The 20249-nt window shown below is 34.8% G+C and overlaps 1 protein-coding gene across 1 annotated transcript in view; it reads left to right on the top strand.

Annotated features, from left to right (window-relative positions):
- LOC128660961 (cytochrome P450 7B1) overlaps nt 1–20249 on the top strand; it is a 484560-nt gene that overhangs the window by 334949 nt on the left and 129362 nt on the right. The window contains exons 3-4 of the mRNA XM_053715075.1: nt 4327–4920; nt 5377–5583. Coding sequence (XP_053571050.1) covers nt 4327–4920; nt 5377–5583 — 801 coding nt within the window. The remainder of the gene's footprint in view (nt 1–4326; nt 4921–5376; nt 5584–20249) is intronic.

Genomic DNA, 20249 nt, shown 5'->3' with positions numbered 1-20249 from the left:
CTTATACAAATTACATTGCACTTTGTATTTGCTGCATTGTAAACTAAAACTGACAGTTTCAGAAAGTTGGAGGGACCTGGCAGTTCCCTGAGCTGAACAGGGGCGTTCCTAGGATATGACTGAAGCTCTCTCAAATTTTGTGTGCAGTTTACACAAGCTGGTCTCACGAATTTATGTAGCCAACAGTATGCAAGTGAAGTTTGCTCAAAATTTACAATATGCTTATTTTAACTAACAGATGTAATATATACTAAAATATGGAAAAAAAGCAAGTTAAATTGTAGTAAAAACATTTCAGTTTAATTTGTCATTCATGCAAACTGAGACTTTATATCAGCCCCATGTGTCCTCCAGTTACCTTCTCTCTCCTGTGTTAAATAGCTTAATTATTTTCAATGGAAGGCATCTCTCATCTCTGTGACTTCCAAGATCCTCCCCTTTTCTTATAAAATTCATTGAGTTCATCCACTGTGAAGTCTGCTCTATAATTCATCTCCAAACTAGAGATTTTTTTATTATCTGGCCCATAGAAAGTAATGAAGCTCCAACTTTCAGTTTCAATTTAAAAAGAAGAAATGCAAAGTACAATGTAATTTGTAAAAGATACACGTACATATACAAAGTATGGGACAAATTTGTTAAACTTACACAGAAACTGTGAAAGCATAATCAGAATTTGTAAAATCACAATCCTAAATACACTGATGTATACAAAATAAAATACAAAATAGAAAGTGCACAGTTTAAATGTAATAAACTTAAATCTGAAGTGTAAAATTATATAAAATACAAAGCACAAAGTATAAATGCAGCAGAAATCTTATGTTATGCAGTGCTATATTGCCCTAGGCTTGTCTTTTTCACATATAGAAATGCAGGGAATGCCCGTTGGAGAAGTATAGCAAAATCTGCCTTTTGAAAATTTCACTAGGGATCTTGCAGTGCTGGAGTAACATTTTAGAATATCTCACCTGAGTGGAGAGGTTTTGAATATCAGCCCCTAAGTCAGATGTTTCTGAAGTTTTTTCAGTATCTGATGCAATTAAAGAAATGTAAATGAATCTTTTTTTCTAAAAAGGAAAAGCAGTTATCTGTGAAAATCTTTATATGCCTTCAAAATTTTGAATCCTCTGCATATTCCTTTTTCAAACACTCTCAAAGCTATTGCTGCTTTTACTAGACTGGAAAACAAAATTATTTTTCCCGTTGATTATTTTAAAGATAGAATAGAGAAAAAAATGGAATGGAATGTTTTTGCTTTTATTAAAGCCACAGAAAGTTGGTCTTTTAAGGTTATGCAATTAATTTATAGATTTCCTGACGCTCAAGATTTTATATAATTTACTTGAGACTAATTACTTTCTGATGTTGCAGCAACTGAGATGCTTCAATTGAATGCAGAATTTGTGGTTACAACAAAACTTGTAAGACTTGTCCAGAGCCAAATTTAACATTGCCAATGCCAAACAGTTTCCCTACATTCAAAGAGGACTCAACCCTTCTGGCCTTTATCAAGAGTCTGCAGTGACACAGGCGAACCTCTGCAAGGATGTAGATGAAGACATTGGGTCACATGGTATCAGTAATCCACTTGTTAAGTAGGCAAGATGACGGATGCACCCATTTCAGGCTTATTTTCTCCAGCAATGGAACTCATGTGTCAGGATACTGGGTATGGATCTATTTGTAGAAAGGTTAGCAGCAAATTTTAATACATTTCTTACAATTTGTAGCATCTGTAGTGCAACAGATTATTATCTTTTAATTGTTGCTTACTACAGGTTGCACTTCTTTATACAGTCAACCAACCTAAATAGTCTCTTATTTCCCTAGGTTAAAGTTTTTACTGATATGTAAACATAAGCTCTTAGAACTAAAACCGGTTAACAGGATACTTAAAATGATACAGCAAGAATAGTTTAAATTCTGAGCTAAGAGTCTCTCAAATACATCCGGAAAGTATAAAGTTAGTAAGAGTAAGTTCAGGAGAATTTCGTTACTGCAGTTCACTTAGGTAAATATATTTCAAAAGGAACAGGAAAGAATTAGAACATTGAATAGATACAAAATACATTCCCAAAGAAACAAGTGTTACAGTATGTTAGTGCTTACTTGGTTAGATTGCAATCTGTGCTTGGAAAGTAATTCAGTTTGTTAAGAGAGGTCTGAATCTGATGGAACTGAAAACGGTAACAGAGGTAAGTATGCAGCACAGCAGGGCCTGTGTAAACAAACTGGAACAAAGAGATCTCTCAGGCAGAACTGCTCCTGTTCAGGAATGAGGCTGTGATGTCAGCTGCAGTACACTTCTCTCAGAAGGAATCTTAAACAACGGTCAGTGTAATCCAGCTGAAGAAGTAGAAGCTGGAAATGCAAAGAAGGAAACTTTCACAAAATAAAAGTAAATACAAAGTGAGCAACTGAAGTAGATTAATAATCAAATAGGTAGTTTTAAATGGCTTCAGTTAACACAAGCAAACAGACAGGATCTGTTGCAAACAAATTTCCAAGCAATTTGGAAAGGAAACCCTACCTCCTTTTAAAGGCAGCTGAATCCACAAGTAATTAAGAAACCTTAAAGGGACAGTGCATGTTTCAAGGCCATTATGCACAGGGCAGCTGGCCAATCAGGAATCAACAGCCTCCCACAAACTTGTTGCAAATCAGGGCAGGATTTGGGGCATTACTTCATTTTTAAAAGATTTATTTTGCTGTAAATTATTCTGGGCACTTTGGCCAGTGTCCAGCCAAAGAGTTCTAAGAATTTGCAGGTAGCTCTAGCTTTGAATGTAACCTCATTTGTACAATTTCAGAAAGGCAGGATTTAGAATTTCTATCTGGGAAGTAGAATGGATTTATTTATTAATTAATTTGTTATATGGCAAAAATAGAGGTTTTCAGAATAAATTCAAATTAATGTTTTAATGCAATATGATCTGAAATGTCTAATATGATTGTAGTTCATGCAGTCAGAACAGCTCTTTTTTTTTTTAAATAGTTCTATATCGAAGCTTACACTGAAAGGTTCTAAAGTTTAAAAAGCATTTTTTTTTCATCTAAAAGAGGGGGATAGTTAGACTATTGATTATAGATAGATAGATAGATAGATAGATAGATAGATAGATGATTGATAGATATCACTTTTTGGAGTGCATATATCTATCACTTGCTGGACTTGCATGATTGAGCAAGCACTCTGGTAGTTGAACTGAAAGTGTGAGTGTGCTTCATATATATATATATATATATACATATACAGTGTGAGTGTTTCTTCACTAACAATCTTTTTTCTTCTTCTAATGTTTGTGGAGTTTATCGCTGTCCACTAATGTAACTGAAGGAGTTTTCCTTATTAGCTTATATCCTTATTATTATTATTTTTATAATTTAAACACCTTTAATGTAATTGTTTACATACTAAAATATTCTTACCCTGTCAAAATTTAAGAAAGACATTTTTAGCATAATATCCCTGTGTTTGTGTCCATGGTGTGTATGTAAAAGGGTCTTAGTTTTATTATTATTATTTATTTGTAAAGTGCCAACAGATTCCTCAGCGCTGCCCATGGGTGCAAGGATAAAAATGCAATGGAGAAACAATACAATAAGAGACAAAATTTTACAGACAAATACAGGGGGAATTGAAGGCCCTATTCCCGTGGGAACTTACAATCTAGAGGGGTGGGAGGATGGGAAACAGGAGGTGCGGACTGCAAAGGTGAGAATGAAATTAGTGAGGAGATAGATGAGGACAACTGTTGGGTAAGTGAAGTTAGTTTGTTAATGAGTCGGGTGATAGGCTTCCCTGAACAAAAATGTCTTTAGTGAAATAAAACCTTTTTTTTCCTCATTCTGAAGCATGACAAGTAGTTGGGCATTTTTGAACAAGGCATAGGTGTGATATAAGTAGGGTAGGGTGGGACAGGGAGACAGAAGTGATAAACCAGGATAATCCTGCAAAATAGAGAGCAATGGTGCTGTTATTCGTTACTAGTATATTGCAGGACAACTGTGTAATTTCATGTATTGTCTTTTTAGTGGATGCAATCAAATGTACCATAAAACATCACATTATTATAATATATACGGATTAGTGAAGCTTAAAAAGGGTCTGAGTTTTTTTATACCAGAAACTGAAATGCACAGAACAGATTGTTTAGAATTATCTATTGTTAGTGTGATTCATTTTTAATTACCATAGTTATGAATCTTTTGAATGAAATATATCATTTGCTGTGTAATTATTAGCTGTATTGGGCTGTTTTGTATTGATTAAGGTAATAATGTCAGAAAAATGACACTCGTTATATGTTTTCTTTCACACAGGCAGATATATTACTTTTATCATGGACCCTTCCCAGTTCCAGAATGTCATTAGACATGGCAAGCAACTTGACTTTCATGAGTTTGCTGATGAAATGGCATCCAGAACATTTGACTACCCACGCCTGACAGAAGCAAAGTTCCCTCAGCTAAATGATAATCTGCACAGAATATACAAAATCCTGCAGGGTAGGGCATTGGACAAACTCACTGACAGCATGATGGGAAACCTCCAACATGTATTCAAATTGAAATTCTTACAAGCAACAGATTGGAAAATAGAAAAAATGTACCAGTTCTGCTGCTGTATTATGTTTGAAGCCAGTTTTATGACACTCTATGGAAGAGATCCTGTTGCAGATGGTCGCAAAGTTATTAGCGAAATCAGAGAAAAATTTACAAAGTTTGATGCCAAGTTCCCCTATCTTGTCATAAATATACCAATTGCGTTGCTAGGAGCTACTAAGAAGATTCGGGAAGAACTGATACATATTTTTTTCCGTAATAAAATGGAAAAGAGATTGGAAGTGTCAGAAGTTGTCCAAACCAGAAACAATGTGCTTGAACAGTATGAACTCCAGGACTACGATAGGGCAGGTAGGAGACTTGCAAATCATTTCTTGCTTTAGACGAAATAATTTACTATAGACCTTTGAAATAAAAAAAAAATTAAATTGCGACCTTGAAATTTTTATGCTTCTTTTAATTGGCTAATGATAAAATGTTTTACTCTCAAACAACCGACTATAATAATTGATTTTTTTTTTTTTTTGCTGAGGTGGTAAAACATGATACTTAATAGTGATAATGAGAAAGAGATTATAACTGCGCTGCATATACTCCCCTTACTACATCCTCCCCCCTCCCACTGACATTACATTTTAAACTATTCTCATTAAGCAGAAAATTAGACTTCAGAAGCCTATTGGTCCTCATTAGCATTCACTGATCCTTGGCTGGGTCTGTGTCCTAACATCTTTTAATTAGCTCACTGCAAATCTAATCAGTGTAATAAATGCTATTAATCTTCCTTTTCACTTATTTTCTCCTCAGCACATCATTTTGCCTTCCTTTGGGCCTCTGTGGGGAACACAATTCCGGCTACATTCTGGGCCATGTATTATCTTGTAAGGCACCCAGAAGCACTTGCAGCAGTGCGTGACGAAATTGACCATTTGCTACAGTCAACAGGTCAAAAGAAGGGGCCTGAATATGACATCCATATCACTAGAGAACAGTTGGACAGCCTGGTCTACCTAGGTAATTTATTTATTTTTATCAGCATCAAACGTAGTAACAGCAAACTCAGTTTATCACACGTTTCTGTTTACTGAGAAGGTGGCGGACACAGCTGCTTAATTGACATAATAATACCCATTTACATCAATTATAAATTAGGTAGTTTATATCTGCGGATACTTTCAGTGCATGTAAACATTGCAGCTTTGGCAATTAACAATACAAGGTAAGTAAAAGGCTAAATCAGAGCTTAGCAATCATTTAAAAAAAAAAAGAGTACATACCTATTAACTTGTTTGATTCTAAGCATCTGCTAGGGGAATCATTCTATTCAAATACATCTGATTTGGCTTTTAAATTATTTTTTATGTGTTGTCAGAGAAAAATTTGCACATGGGTTATTGAAGCGTTATAATATAATAATACTAATAAAAATAAAGATACGTTTGCATTCCAGGTACTGTTCCCACTTCACACGCTTTAACAATATTTTTTTACTGACTCATAATGCACAGAACCTAGCACAGCGAAAGGGGTAAGTCGCGCAACAATGGGCAGCAAATTGAAATATATATGTATATGAAAATATATATTTATGTGTTTATATACATATTAACACATAAATATATTTATATGTATGTAAGCATATACATATATATTTACACAGAACACACAGTTCCCATAGACTGCAATGTAAAGGCACTTTTCAGTGCTGTTTTATTATACACCCCACACCTGCTACATTTAACTCCATAAAACTGCTTAATGCAAAAAAAATAATTAAAAATAAAAGCTACTATTTTTTTTTATTATTTAAACAGAACCTTACAGTAAAGTTTGGGGCCAATTGGGGCACTTGTTTTTAAAATTAACCAGAGGTCTGACCTTTTAATGGCTATTTATTTATCACACTCCCATAAACGGGTGAATTTGCCCAATTACGGGTGCACGATTAATAAGCGCTCCACTTGTAATCTAAGTAAGTGATGCAACTCCTTTGCAGAACATGGCTGGTGAGCCAATCAGGAATGGCAGTTAGTCATCCACCAATCAGTGTCTGTGCCTTGTTTGATAGTTTCAATGTTTGCAGCTTAATAGCTCTAAGCCTTGTAACTCCAGAGCAGTACACAGCTGGTGAGCCAATCATTTGTGGCAGTTACATGACCCCATCAATCACTGGCTGTGTTCCTTGTAAGCCTGAGATTGCCATCATTTAAGGTAATCTACACCAGGGCTATCTACCCATTTGCTTCTTACAAATACGACCTTTGATAATCATATCTATGTTTTTGAAGCTGCAGAATCTGTTGGCACTCCACAAGTAAATGATCATAATAATAGCTTCAAGGTTTGCAGTTCTGGAGCTGGACTTTCCTATTTATTTTACCCCTTTGTGTGGGTTTAGCACCTAGTAACATAGTAACATAGTAGATGAGGTTGAAAAAAGACCAAAGTCTATCAAGTTCAACCTATACAAGTATAAAATACTTACAAAAAGCTCCAGTTAAAGAACAGTCTACACCAGAATTTTTATTATTTGAAAAGATAGCTAATCCCTTTATTAACCATTCACCAGTTTTGCATAACCATCACTGTTATATTAATATATGTTTTACCTCTGTGATTACCTTGTATCTAAGCCTCTGCAGACCGCCCCTTATCTTAGTGCTTTTGACAGACATGCAGTTTAGCCACTCAATGCAGACTCCTAAATAACTTCACGGGAGTGAGCACAATGCCATCTATATGGCACACATGAACTAGTACTGTCTAACTGTGAAAAACTTTCAAAATGCTCTGAGCTAAGAGGCGGTTTTTAATGGTTTAGAAATCAGTTTGAACCTACCTAGGTTTAGCTTTTCAAAAATACCACCAAGGGAACAAAGCAAATTTGATGATAAAAGTAAAATGGAAAGTTGTTTAAAATTGTACGCCCTATCTGAATCATGAAAGTTTAATTTTCACTAGACTGCCCCTTTAAGATTAAAAAATCCCATTAAAAGATGACCCATTTAATACAAGCAATCATATCCCTGAATTTTGTTTCTAGACAGAAATGTATCCAAACAATTTTTAAATGTATCTAGGGTATTAGCATTTACTACCTCCTTTGGTAATGAGTTCCACAATTTTATTGCTCTTACAGTGAAAAAACTTTTCTTTTGCAGGAGATAAAATCTCCTTTCCTCCTACCTTAAATTGTGACCTCTTGTCACAAACAATTTTCTTGGAATAAACAGAGCTTCTGCCATCTCTTTATATGGGCTTTGAATATGTTTATATAAAGTAATCAAGTCACCTCTCAAGCGCCTTTTTTCTAAAGAAAACAGACCCAGTTTGCCTAGCCTCTCCTCATAGCTTTAATTCTCCATTCTCCTTATTAGCTTTGTGGCCCTTCTCTGAACTTTTTCTAGTTCTGCAGTATCTTTTTTTGTGATCGGTCCCCAGAACTGAACTCCATATTCAAGTTGAAGTCTTACCAGGGATTTATATAGAATTATGCTTTCCTCCCTTGAATCAATTCCTCTTTTAATACATGCTAGTATCTTATTAGCCTTTGAAACCACTGCCCTGCATTGTGCAACCATCTTTAGCTTGTTATCTATTACTTCTCCCAAATCCCTTTCCTCTGTTAGGCTAAGTCTTGTCCAATTTAAATAATAAATTGCCTGCTTATTTTTACTTCCAAAATGTAGAACCTTGCATTTTCCCATATTAAATCTCATTTTCCATTTACATACCCATACTTCTAATTTTTACAGATCCCTTTGTAACGAAAGTTCATCCTGCTCTGACGTAATGACCTTACTTAACTTATTATCATCTGCAAAATTAGAGATTTAACTACTTAATCCTTGCTCCAAGTCATTTATAAAAATATTGAAAGGAACAGGGCCCAGTACTGATCCCTGGGGGACTCCACTGATTACCATTGTCCAATCTGAGTATGATCCATTCATTAGTACTTGTTGCTCCCTATCTTTTAACCAGTTATTTTTCCATGAGCTAATATTTTCAGCTATTCCCAGTCCCTTAATTTTGTGCATTAATCTCTCATGTGGCACTGTATCAAACGCCTTTGCAAAATCTAAGTATATCACATCAACTGATTCCCGTTTATCTAGATTTTTACTTACTTCCTCATAGAATCTAATTAGATTAGTTTGACATGATCTATTTCTCATAAAACCATGCTGATTTGAACTTATAATCTTGTTTACACAAATATGCTCATCAATATAATCCCTTCAAATATCTTCCCCACTATTTATGTCAGACTAACTGGTCTATAGCTTCCTGGATCATCCCTGCTTCCCTTTTTGAAGAGTGGCACCACATCAGCTCTACGCCAATCCTGGGGAACCTAGTTAAATAGGTCCACCAATCAAAAAAATGGCATGTCCTAAATGTGATTTTTCCATTAGAAAGTCCCTTTAAACACAGTTAAAATAAAATGGCAATACAATGCTCTAGCACGTCAGAGTCTGGTGTCTGCTAAAGAAAATGGGTGCATATTATAGCCCCCATTTTCTGATGACGTCATTTTGATTTTGCTCCCTCACTTTGGCCTTTGTTTAAAGGCAAAATCAAAATCGATCTTGAATTTTAAGAAGCAGGGAAATTCCTTTGTTAATATTCTCTCCATTAATAAATTCTAACTCTGTGATCCTTTGTTCTCCCTTCCCATGCATAGGTAATGTATAATGACATGGCATGGACTCTGTTTTCTTGGTTCAATTCCCCTTAACACTTTGACAGCATCCTTGTAAGAACATCTAGTACCAACCTTATTTACATTACTAGAAACCAAACATAACAGGTTCAAGGTTTTTTAGTTAAGACTAAAAAGTTTGTTTTTTAGGTTTAAGATGTCTGCTGAGGAAATACTTTTTCAAGATGACAGAAATCTATAATTAGTGGATTTAACTTTGAATTTCTAGCTAATGTGGAAGCGGGTCCCGTGTGGCTGCATTTTTTGGTTCATGTTCGGTTGGGTATTAAGAGCAATCAACAGGAGTTGTGGAAGAATGATACTGGTGTTTAAAGTGTGGAGTATGTGACTTTTGATTGGATGGTTGAACCACAGGAATGAAGAATGCCTCAAGGTATGAGACCATAGGGGTGTAAATGCCACAGGGCATTTGCACTGTGCATAATTTCAGTGAATTGATTTTGCAGGAGCTTGGTATTAGGCACAGTATGGTTAATGGTGGTCTGATGGAAACTGACATTTAAAGTAATTTCTTTATATTAGTGCTGGTGTGCTTCTAATATAATCAGACCCCCCCCCCCGCGCATGTATAGGTGGCCAATATAGCGCTATAAATATTTATAGATTGTGGTATTAGTTATTGTTGGTGTCACCAATATTTAAACTTAAGCTGTAGGTTTATACATGGGTTGTGGTGACATTAATAGGTGCATCTAATATTGAAGGTTAAACTTGGATCTTTTTATATATATTTTATATAAATAAAAGATCCAAACAGGACATCACAATCTTACCAGTGGTAGAAATGCCACGGTGCACTGCTGTAAAACATCCAAGTCATCCAAAAATGCATGCACTCACTGGACTTTGTAACTAAAAGTATAAACTTTATTAATCCATATTAAAAGTGAGAGACATAACGTTTCTGCACCAAACCGTGCCTTTGTCAAATGTCACAAAGCATCAAAAATAGTGCAATCACGCACCTAAAATCAGAAATGGTATTAAATGTAGTTTAAACATATTTAAAATGTGAACCTTGTATACAACATACAAATGACCATTGCAGGGCTCATTTATGATTTCAAGAAAATGTTTGTAGGTTTAAAAATGTTAGTTATAAACTGACATAAAATGATGTGTGTCAGTTGAGTACCTTATAAAAAAATAAATATTATTGGTTACCTGGAAAAAAATACATTTAAACATATTAGGCAGTGGTACTTTAATTATGCTCAAAAGTTCCCTGACATATGTTTGCTTAAAAATTAATGTCATTGAAGATAATCATGTGTATAATGCCAAGAACATTGTTTAAAATGGTTTGGTTATATAGATGACATATTTATTGTGTGGCAATGCAACAATGAATCCTTTCAAGACTTTATATTTTTAACAGTGAGGCGTAATCTTTGTTTTCATTTTAAAGCTCAGTATATTATACTTTTTATCAAGTTTGAACACTGTTGTCTATTTGGTATGTGGTGAATTTACATTAGATCACCTTAGGAAATAGTGATTTTTTAAGTGTTTTAAGGGACATAAAACCTATTTCTTTTTCTTTCATGATTCAGATAGAGCATGCAATTTTAAACAATTTTCTTGTTTACTCATATCATCAAATTTTCTTCTTTCTCTTGGTATCCTTGTTAAAAAGCAAGGTGGTATGCTCAGGAGCAGCACCATATAGCATCAGTTTTTGGAAGAATGTTATATATTTGCAAGAGCACTTTGTCCTGCCATTTAGTGCTCCAGACATCTGCATACTACTTACCTAGGTATCTTTTCAACAAAGAAAACCATGAGAACAAAGAGATTATGAAAATAGAAGTAAACATGGGTTGTATGTCCTTTTAAGTGTCATCTGTTGAGAGTTGAATTATTTTGTCATATCCAGATTAAGTTAAAGGAACAGTCAACACCAAAAATTGTATTGTTTTAAAAGATAGGTAACACATTTACTACCCATTCCCCAGCTTTTCACAACCAACATTGTTACATTAATATACTTTATAACATTTAAACCTCTATCACATGTTTTTTATTAACTTTTCACAAGAGCCTGCTAATCCATGGGGGCCATATAGATAACATTGTGCTCTCTCCCGTGGGCTGCAAAGGACACTGCACTAATTGGCTAAAATGCAAGTCAATAGATAATAAATAAATAGTCATGTGATCAGGGGGCTGTCAAAAGAGGCTTAGATACAAGTTAATCACAGAGGTTAAAAGTATATTAACAATAACAATTTTGGAGTTGACTGTCTCTTTAATGTAAGGATTAGAAAAATGTGTGTAAACAGCTAGTGATGGCTGATTTTTTTCGAGGGTCCAGAATTTTTTAACCATTTTTATTGAAAGTAAAATAAAACATGATATCCTCCCATACAAAAAACAAGATAGATAATTCCTGTATCTACCATTCCCCATTTTTGTATAACCATCACTGTTATATTAATATACTGTTTACCTCTTTAATTACCTTGTATCTAAGCTTCTGTTGACTGCCTCCTTAACTCAGATCTTTTGACAGACTTGCATTTCAGGCAATTAGTCCTGACTCTTAAATAACTCCACATGCATAAGCACAATGTTATTTATATGAAATACATTAACTAATGCCTTCTAGCTGTGAAAAAATGTCAAATGCATTTAGAAGAGGCGGCCTTCAAGGGCTAAGAAATTAGCATATGTGCCAATCTAGGTTTAGCTTTCAACTAAGAATACCAAAAGAACAAAGCAAATTTGAGGATAGAAGTAAATTAGAAAGTTGTCTGAATTATGAAAGTTTAATTTGGACTTTACTATCCCTTTAAGTGGTGCTCAATGCCTTAATATAATTAGCAGCAATTTTATTTTCAATTCATATAAAGGTAAATATATATATATATATAGACAAAAAGGTTAAGGTGAAAATTAGCCAAAATAAATAGGCAATTCACAATAACCAGTCACTTACAAGTATTAGCACACATTCCCAAGAAGGGACATCAAGACAATTAACTGAGATTCAGGGACTCAGAAAAATGTAAATTGCAGGATGAAGAATTTTATAATACGGAAGCTCAATTATCTACAAATTGGATACTATCCAAAATATATAAAAAGAGTATGAACTGACACCTTTCTCTTAATTTTGGTAAAGAAGAATTTCTTTTTTTGTGTGTGAATTTAGGTTTTTGCTCCTTGTAAATGTTTGGTTACATTAATCTGGTAACAGTGGATATGTTGTGGTAATTTTTATTAATTGTGTGATTAGGCTGGATTTAGAGTCTTATTGACCATAAATATGGGTGCTTTTAATTGTTTTATATACAGTAAGTGTTATTGCATTTTTCAATGGTTAATTAATGCTACAATCTTTTTAGTAAGAAATGTACTTAATAGGTTAAATTTGAAAGTGTTAATTATTGTGGGTGACTATTCGTCATTGATTATAGGGATGTGTTTATTTGGTTATTATTTAATGTATGGATTGGTAGTGATTATTTATATCCACTTAAGAGCAGGTATGGAGCACTGAAATTTTGCTAAATTACCATGTGGTATTTTGCATTTGTTATAATGCATGTTATGGATTTTGTATAATAAATTCTTAAAAAACTTCACTCTATCCAGAATACCCTTGCAGCTATCGCTCAATTTCTCTTCTTCCCTCGCCTCTAAAATTCTTGAGCGGATTGTTTAAATATAAAACAATAAATAGTAGCTGCACCACCAAAAAAGTCAAAGCCTGTTTCAGACTCATGTCCTTAAGCATGTCTGATTATACATCAATTCACAATTAAATACCCGTAACACCATTACCTGTACAACAGCAACACCTAATCACAGCCCCCTCTAGTAAACAGAAATATAAAATAAAAATAAATCCAATCATTTTTTTCTGTTAATTACTCCTGCCATTAAGGTTCCCATCTCATAAATAAAAAAAAACCTCCCTTTTCTTAAGAAGGGCCTCTCTATTGTTTCCTCTCCTTGGGTATTTAATGTGCTCAAGAACATGGAATCTATGTTGACTTAGGTTATGTCCATCCGTAATACAATGAATGGCAAAGGCCGCATCTAACTGGTTAGTCCTGATGTTGCTGTAATGTTGGTTAATTCTCTCTCGAACCTTGCAGGTGGTCTCTCCAACATATCCTAACTCAAAATTTCACTTTATTAAATATACAGTGTAATCTGTGTTACCAGTATAGTAACCCCTGATGTTATATTTCTTCCTTGTCCTAGGATGGGTGCACATAGAGCCACATATAAAACTATTTCAATTTAAACAGGAAAACATCATAAATTACTTTTGCTTATGTAAACCTTATACACCACCTTACATGGAACAACATCCACCCTAACCAGAGGATCTTTCAAATTCTTCCCTCTTTTGTAGGCAGGCATTGGGTAATCTTGAAATTCCTTCACTAGCATTTTCGTAAGATATGCCAATGTTTCCCTTATATAGGTCTGTACCTGCCTACTAAAGTTGTAATATTAGCTCAGAAACACTGTTCTATGAGACTTCAGTTTCTCTTTCTTATCTTGTAATAAGGTTTGTCTGCGGATATGTACTATATTCTCTATCTCCTTATGTATCAATTCCTGAGGGTACCTTCTTGCAATAAAGCATTTTCCTATCTCCATCAATCTTTGCATTACCAATTTCTCATCTAAGACAATGCATCTCACCCCCATACATTTACTTCTTTACTAATTAATGTAAAGATGAGGTATGTGCACTCAGAAAATTTAATAAATTGTTACAATCTGTTTCTTTCTTATATAGATCTACAATCAGGTATAGGGGCTGTGAAAAGGGTAATTTGTAATCAGAAGGATATTAGTGATATACAGAGAGAATGTATCCTTGATTTATTAAGTATCATATTAAGATGTAATTACTTTCTATTTTAAGACAGTTACTATTTGCAGCTCCAAGGAACTGCCATGGGTTCCAATGCTGCCCCTACATATGCAAATATTTTTTATGAATGTCTTTGAAGAGTATTTTGTATATAGTCCTCCTCTCTTCTTGCTATATGATACACTTGGCTGGGCTATATAGATGACATCTTTGGTGTATTGTTGGGCAACATTGGGACCCTGGAAGAATTTATGGAGGCTTTAAATCATGCAGCACAACAAAAAGTTGATGTTCAGTGTGTGTGTGTGTGTATATATATATATATATATATAATATATATATATTCTCATTATTATTTTTCTGAGATAATGAGATTAGGTGTTGCTGTTAAACAATTAATGGGGGTGGGGTTTTGAGGGTATTTAAATGTGTTGTGAATTGATGTTTACTCAGACATGATTAAGGACATGGGTTGAAAAGTTGTCAATTTGTTCTGTTGGTTGAATAAATTCCATTAATTATTTTCTGTGGTGTGGCTACTATTTCTTGCTTTATGTACTCAGGGTTTTTGGTAGCATTCACACCATATATAAATATACCTAGGTGTTGGATTTATATTTATATATATATATATATATATATATATATATATATATATAATATAATTATATTATAAACACTTATCACACTTTCTCTCATCTAACCATCTTCTTGACCCCTTGCAATCTGGCTTTTACCCCAACACTCTACCAAAACTGCCATCACCAAGGTGACAAATGACCTGCTTACTGCCAAATCCAAAGGTCATTACTCCATGCTAATCCTTTTGGACCTCTTTTGTCAGGTACTTACCTGGTAACCCGCTTGTGGTGGTCTGGGAGATGCTGCTCCTGTTCTATGGAAATACTAAAAGCCTGCTCCACCTTGCCTCAGCTTCCCACGTGGAGCAGGGCCAGATTCCTGCTGCAGCTGTGGATTCTCTCTAGGTGCATGTGGCCATATGCTGCCTAGATTTAAAGGGGTCATGTCCTAATTACCAGAACTCCCACCTGGAGGTTTTATAAGTTATGGATGAGTTATTGCTTCACTTATCTTGTTCCAGAAGTTTGGTGTACTTACCTTGTACCTGCATAAGCTCACCTGGTTCTTGAAAGCCAAGCATACATACCTGTTACCTGAGTATACCTTCTACCTTGTTCAAATGGGGTTTCACTAACCATCTTCCCACTACGTAACCTAAATACTTAGCCTCTTCCAATCCAATAAAACATTTGGAAGGGTTGGCAGTTAACCCAACTGTCCTAAAGGTGTCTACCACTGCCTCTATTTTCTGCAAAGGAGAGTCCCCGTCTGTCTATGGATTATGACATCATCTAAGTACGCAGCGGCATACTGCGAAAATGGTCTTAATAATTTATCCATGAGCTTCTCAAAAGTAGCTGGAGCTCCATAGAGACCAAAGGGCATCACCTTATATTGAAATAAACCATATGGGGTTACAAAGGCAGTTCTCTCAGACATCCTTAGTGAGGGATATCTGCCAATACCCTTTTGTCAGATCCAATGTGGAAAGAAATCTGGCCTTAGCCAGTCTCTCTCTACCAGCTTATCAACCTATGGCATTGGGTAGGCATCAAACTTTGACACTTCATTTAATTTCCCAAAGTCATTACAAAATCAGATAGAACCATCTGGTTTAGGTACCAAAACAATTGGGCTAGACCAATTACTATGTGATTCTTCTATTACATCTAATTCAAGAATTTTCCTAACCTCTGCTCTTACAGCCTTCCCTTTTGCCACTGGAATCCTGTATTGTTTTCACTTAAGAGTTACTCCTGGTCCAGTAATAATATCATTGGCAATTTCTTGTGTTCTGCCTGGCATAGGTGAGAAAACATTCCTATTCCTCTCCACCATTTCCCTAACTTCCTTTACTTGTTCAGGTGTTAGCTCTGGGGAAATATTTCCTGCTTGTTCTGAAAATTGAGGCTCATCCCCTTTATTATTTAATTGGGCTACCAATGCTTCTCTATCCCTTCATGGCTTTAGATTTATATAGAATATTTGCTCTTTCCTACAGCGGTCAAGCTGACTAACTCTATAATTCACATGGCTTATCTTTTCTATAATGTCATAAGGTCCCCTGCCAACGAGCCAAAAACTCTCAGCTGTAGGAACCAAAACCATTACTTTGTCATCCTGTTTAAATTGCCTTACAGTAGCACTCTGATCATAATAAAATTTGTGGGCACCCTGAACTTTTCCCATATACTGACGAACCAGGGGAACAACATGAGCCATGCGCTCCTGCATTTTCTCTGTATGCTGCACCAAATTAGTACCTTGTACTCACTGTTCCCCCCAAGTTTCCTTTAGTATGTCCAACATACCTCGTGGATGTCGACCATAAAAATGTTCAAATGGAGAAAAAACAGTTGAACTCTATGGAATTTCATGGATTGCAAACAATAAGTAAGGAAGACGTCAATCCCAATCCTTAAACCTCTCTCCTAGACCATCTGTCCATGGGTAATATACTGAGGTTTTCAAAGCCTTTATTTTGAATAATTGGCATAACTCTTTCATGAGATGGTAAACAAAAGGAGTACCCTGGTCAGTTAAGATTTTCTCTTGGGATGCCAACATGTACCAATTCTTTTGCTATGTTTTTAGCATTAGCCTTACGAAGTGGAAAGGCCTTCGGTTAACGAGTTGCATAATCAACAATAACAAGAATGTATTGGTGACCGTAAGCTGATTTATCTAATGGACCTACCAAGTCCATCCCGATCCTATCAAATGGTGCATCAATAATTGGGAGAGGTATAAGTGGAGCCCTTAACTTGGGTTTTGAGGATGACAGTTAGCACTCTGGGCAGGAAGAACAATATTTCTTTATTTCTTCATAAACCCCTTCAGGACCCTCATCAGGACCATTTCCTGAGTTTTCTCATCAGGACCCTTTCCTGGGTTTTCTCTACCCTAGATGTGCACCCAGAAGGTCTGAATGGGCAAAATATACCACCTTGCTAGTATGAGAGAAAGGCACAACTAGCTGTTCTATTTCTTGTCCTTCCTCTGATATTATTCAGTTTAGAAGGTCTTTTTAACCATAAAATAGGTGCACTTTTTGTTTGACCCTCTACAGGTGCCCCATTAACCTCTACTATCCTGCTCCTTGTATGGTGTAGCAAGGGATCATTAGCTTGTTTTCACTCAAAGCTACTGCTAATAATGTCCAGTTCACAGGGAACATGTTTAGCAATTTCACTTTCCTGATCTATTTCAGATTATGTGCACTGAGTGGCCACACCTTTATTATTAAGTTTTCCAAGCTCATTTAACAAAACTTCATTAAGGGCTTTATTAAATCTGTATTTACTCTACCTGCATTCTCTTCTAGATTTACTTCTTTTGGGATCAGATGTATACAAGACAGGGTGAATAAAAGGAAAAACTTCATGAAAACTCCTTTCCCCTGTTCCTCTTAATCTCTCTGTTTAACAGCAATTTAAGACTGTATTAGGGTGTGGGAAGTTTCTTCCTATAACCAAGGGATAGGACAGCCTAGGTATCACTACAGCAGCTATTTGTATTAATTTGGCAAGAAGAATTCTATTTTTTTTTTCTTGCGCTGCAATGATAATGGGGTAAGCTAAATCTCCTGTGATATTCCCTCAAAAATATCAGCTAAAATGTACAGTTAGCAAAAAAAAAGTGTGGAGATAAAGAGCTCAAAAAGCTGAAACCCAGAGATAAATCTTAAAACTAAAACTGAAATCTGTTGTAGTAAAATATTTTTAATGAAAAAACAATATATCAACAAAATTATCTAAAGTATAGCACATAAAATAGTTTATAGGCTAAAAATGCCAATGAGCACAGAATTTATAACGTTATACAACCTGACAATTCCTCAGAGTAAAGTGCACTAATGCAAAATGTTGAAAACAGTAAATTAAAAGTAAATTAATATGTTAATCCTATAGAGGTCGGTTGACCTACTCAAACATTAACCGGTCTTTTTCGAAAAGACAGCTTTCAGAGATATCTGTATACAGTCTGTTAGGGGAGATCTCCTTCACTAGTTAGTGTATTTTGTAAGTGATCCGAGATTATTTTAAAACATGTCCATGGTTAGGTCTCTGTTTAGTCATTTAAAACAGTCCTCTTCCCAATACTTACTCTCTGCCATTAGCTAACCTCGTAAGCGGGTCCTAGAGCCTCTTTCTTGCTCTTAGTTCTTCTCTTTTGCCAGACACAATGGATCTGTTTCAATTGCAGATAGAGTTCTCCTACAGCGTTCTTCTGGCTCTGCGGTTCTACGGGTACTCGATGCAGCCAGAAAGTATCTGGATCTCCTAGTCCAAGTGCAAACAGCAGTTCATGCTATGCGTTCCAGTTGATTTAATCCAGCCTTTTTCAAGCTGTTCTGCTGGTTTCAATCCTGGTCTGAGCCCTCTGAGCTTTATTAGATACAAAACAGCTGTGTGGGATATACATATACTTTTCAAACTTTTGTATTTGATTCGAGTTTTGTTAATTTGGGATTAATATGAGATTTTCAGTTGGAAGTTTGTTCATAAAGGGTCCATAAAAAGTCATTCATATTAAGTTCATTATCATTAATTTTTAAAGAATTTAAAATAGGGTGAAACATCAGAACGTCAAATGACAGCCTATTAAAATAAACTAGTTAGAAATACATATCATTTCAAAGACTCTCCGTTTGTCTTATATTCCATACAATTTTGGGAATTGTGTTATCTAGCAATTAACCCTTTCTTACTCAGAAGATGTTTTGTATATATTAAATATTTAGATATAGGGATTCCTTGAACCCTACTACATTGCTTCAAAGGTGATGAGCAAAGATATGGTATGATAACCTGAATAAAAAAAAAATACATAAATGAATGAATCAATGAATAAATAATTAATTAAAAACTGCTAATACTCTTATCTACCCCAAAAAAATCCTTAGAAAACCTTAAATGGGGACTGGATGTTCTAAGTGTCTTTCAAAAAGCTATTTAGACTAAAATCAAGAGTTAACCCTTTAGGGTGAAAGGTCGAGAGCTGAAAAATCAATTTAGCTTCCGTTTGTAATAGGTTTTTGCCTGGTTACCCCCTCTACAATCCCTCATGATTTTATATATTGCAGTGAAATGTAAATATTTAGGGTTGCTGTCGTTACATATTCTGAAATGTTTAGGTACTGGAAGGTCTCGGTTTCTTTCTTCTTCTGAATGTTCTATTGAAAGAATGTGTTATCTTATGAGCTCCCTAATAGTTCTTTCTATCTCGCCTGTATATTGAATCTTGCACTTTTTACATCAGGTATATCACATTTTTGTCCATACATCTGATCGTATTTATAATGTTTACCTGTTACATTAGAATGGAAAGTTTTAGTTTTTTTGGAATGTCTACAGACTTTACATATATGGCATGGATAAAACCTTTTTAATTCTTTACCTAATACTCCTTTTTCAACTCCTTACCTAGAGTGATTTTTACTCACGGAGTGGGCTAATCTGCTTTTTAGGTTCCTAGCCTTTCTATAGATGAATCTGAGTTTATTCAGTAACTTCAAGCCTATATCTGGGTCATATGTCAAAATATTCCAATGCTTTTTGATAATCTTTTTCAAATGTAATTTGTCTGTGTAATAAAATGTATAATTATTCTTTCATTTCTCTTATTCATGGTCTCTCTTTTTTTCTCTTGTTTTATAACACTTCTTGTCTTTTCATTTTTCTTCTTCATTTTCTTGCTTAATTTTATACTCATCATAACCTCTTTTTAGAAATGTTTGTTTTAATAATGTAGCCTGATGTTAAAAATAAAGGCTCCTCTTTACAATTTCTTTTTAGTCTAATCCCTTGGGAATATTATGTTTCCACTTGTTAAGATGACAACTTTCCCAATGGATGTAATTATTAGCATCTACTATTTTAAAATATGTTTTAGTGTTAATTTCTTCATTATCAATTGTAATTTCTAGGTCAAGATAGTGAATCTTTTTTTCTATGATACGTATGTGTAAATGCTGTTTTTTTTTCATTTGTATTCATTTCTTTGAGGCAACAGGCTAGTTTTGTTTTCAGAGCC

The sequence above is a fragment of the Bombina bombina genome, chromosome 5 (genome assembly GCF_027579735.1).
Source record: "Bombina bombina isolate aBomBom1 chromosome 5, aBomBom1.pri, whole genome shotgun sequence".
NCBI classification, from domain to species: domain Eukaryota; kingdom Metazoa; phylum Chordata; class Amphibia; order Anura; family Bombinatoridae; genus Bombina; species Bombina bombina.
Note: the sequence above shows the minus strand (reverse complement) of the source record. Positions and strands in the feature narration are given on the sequence as shown.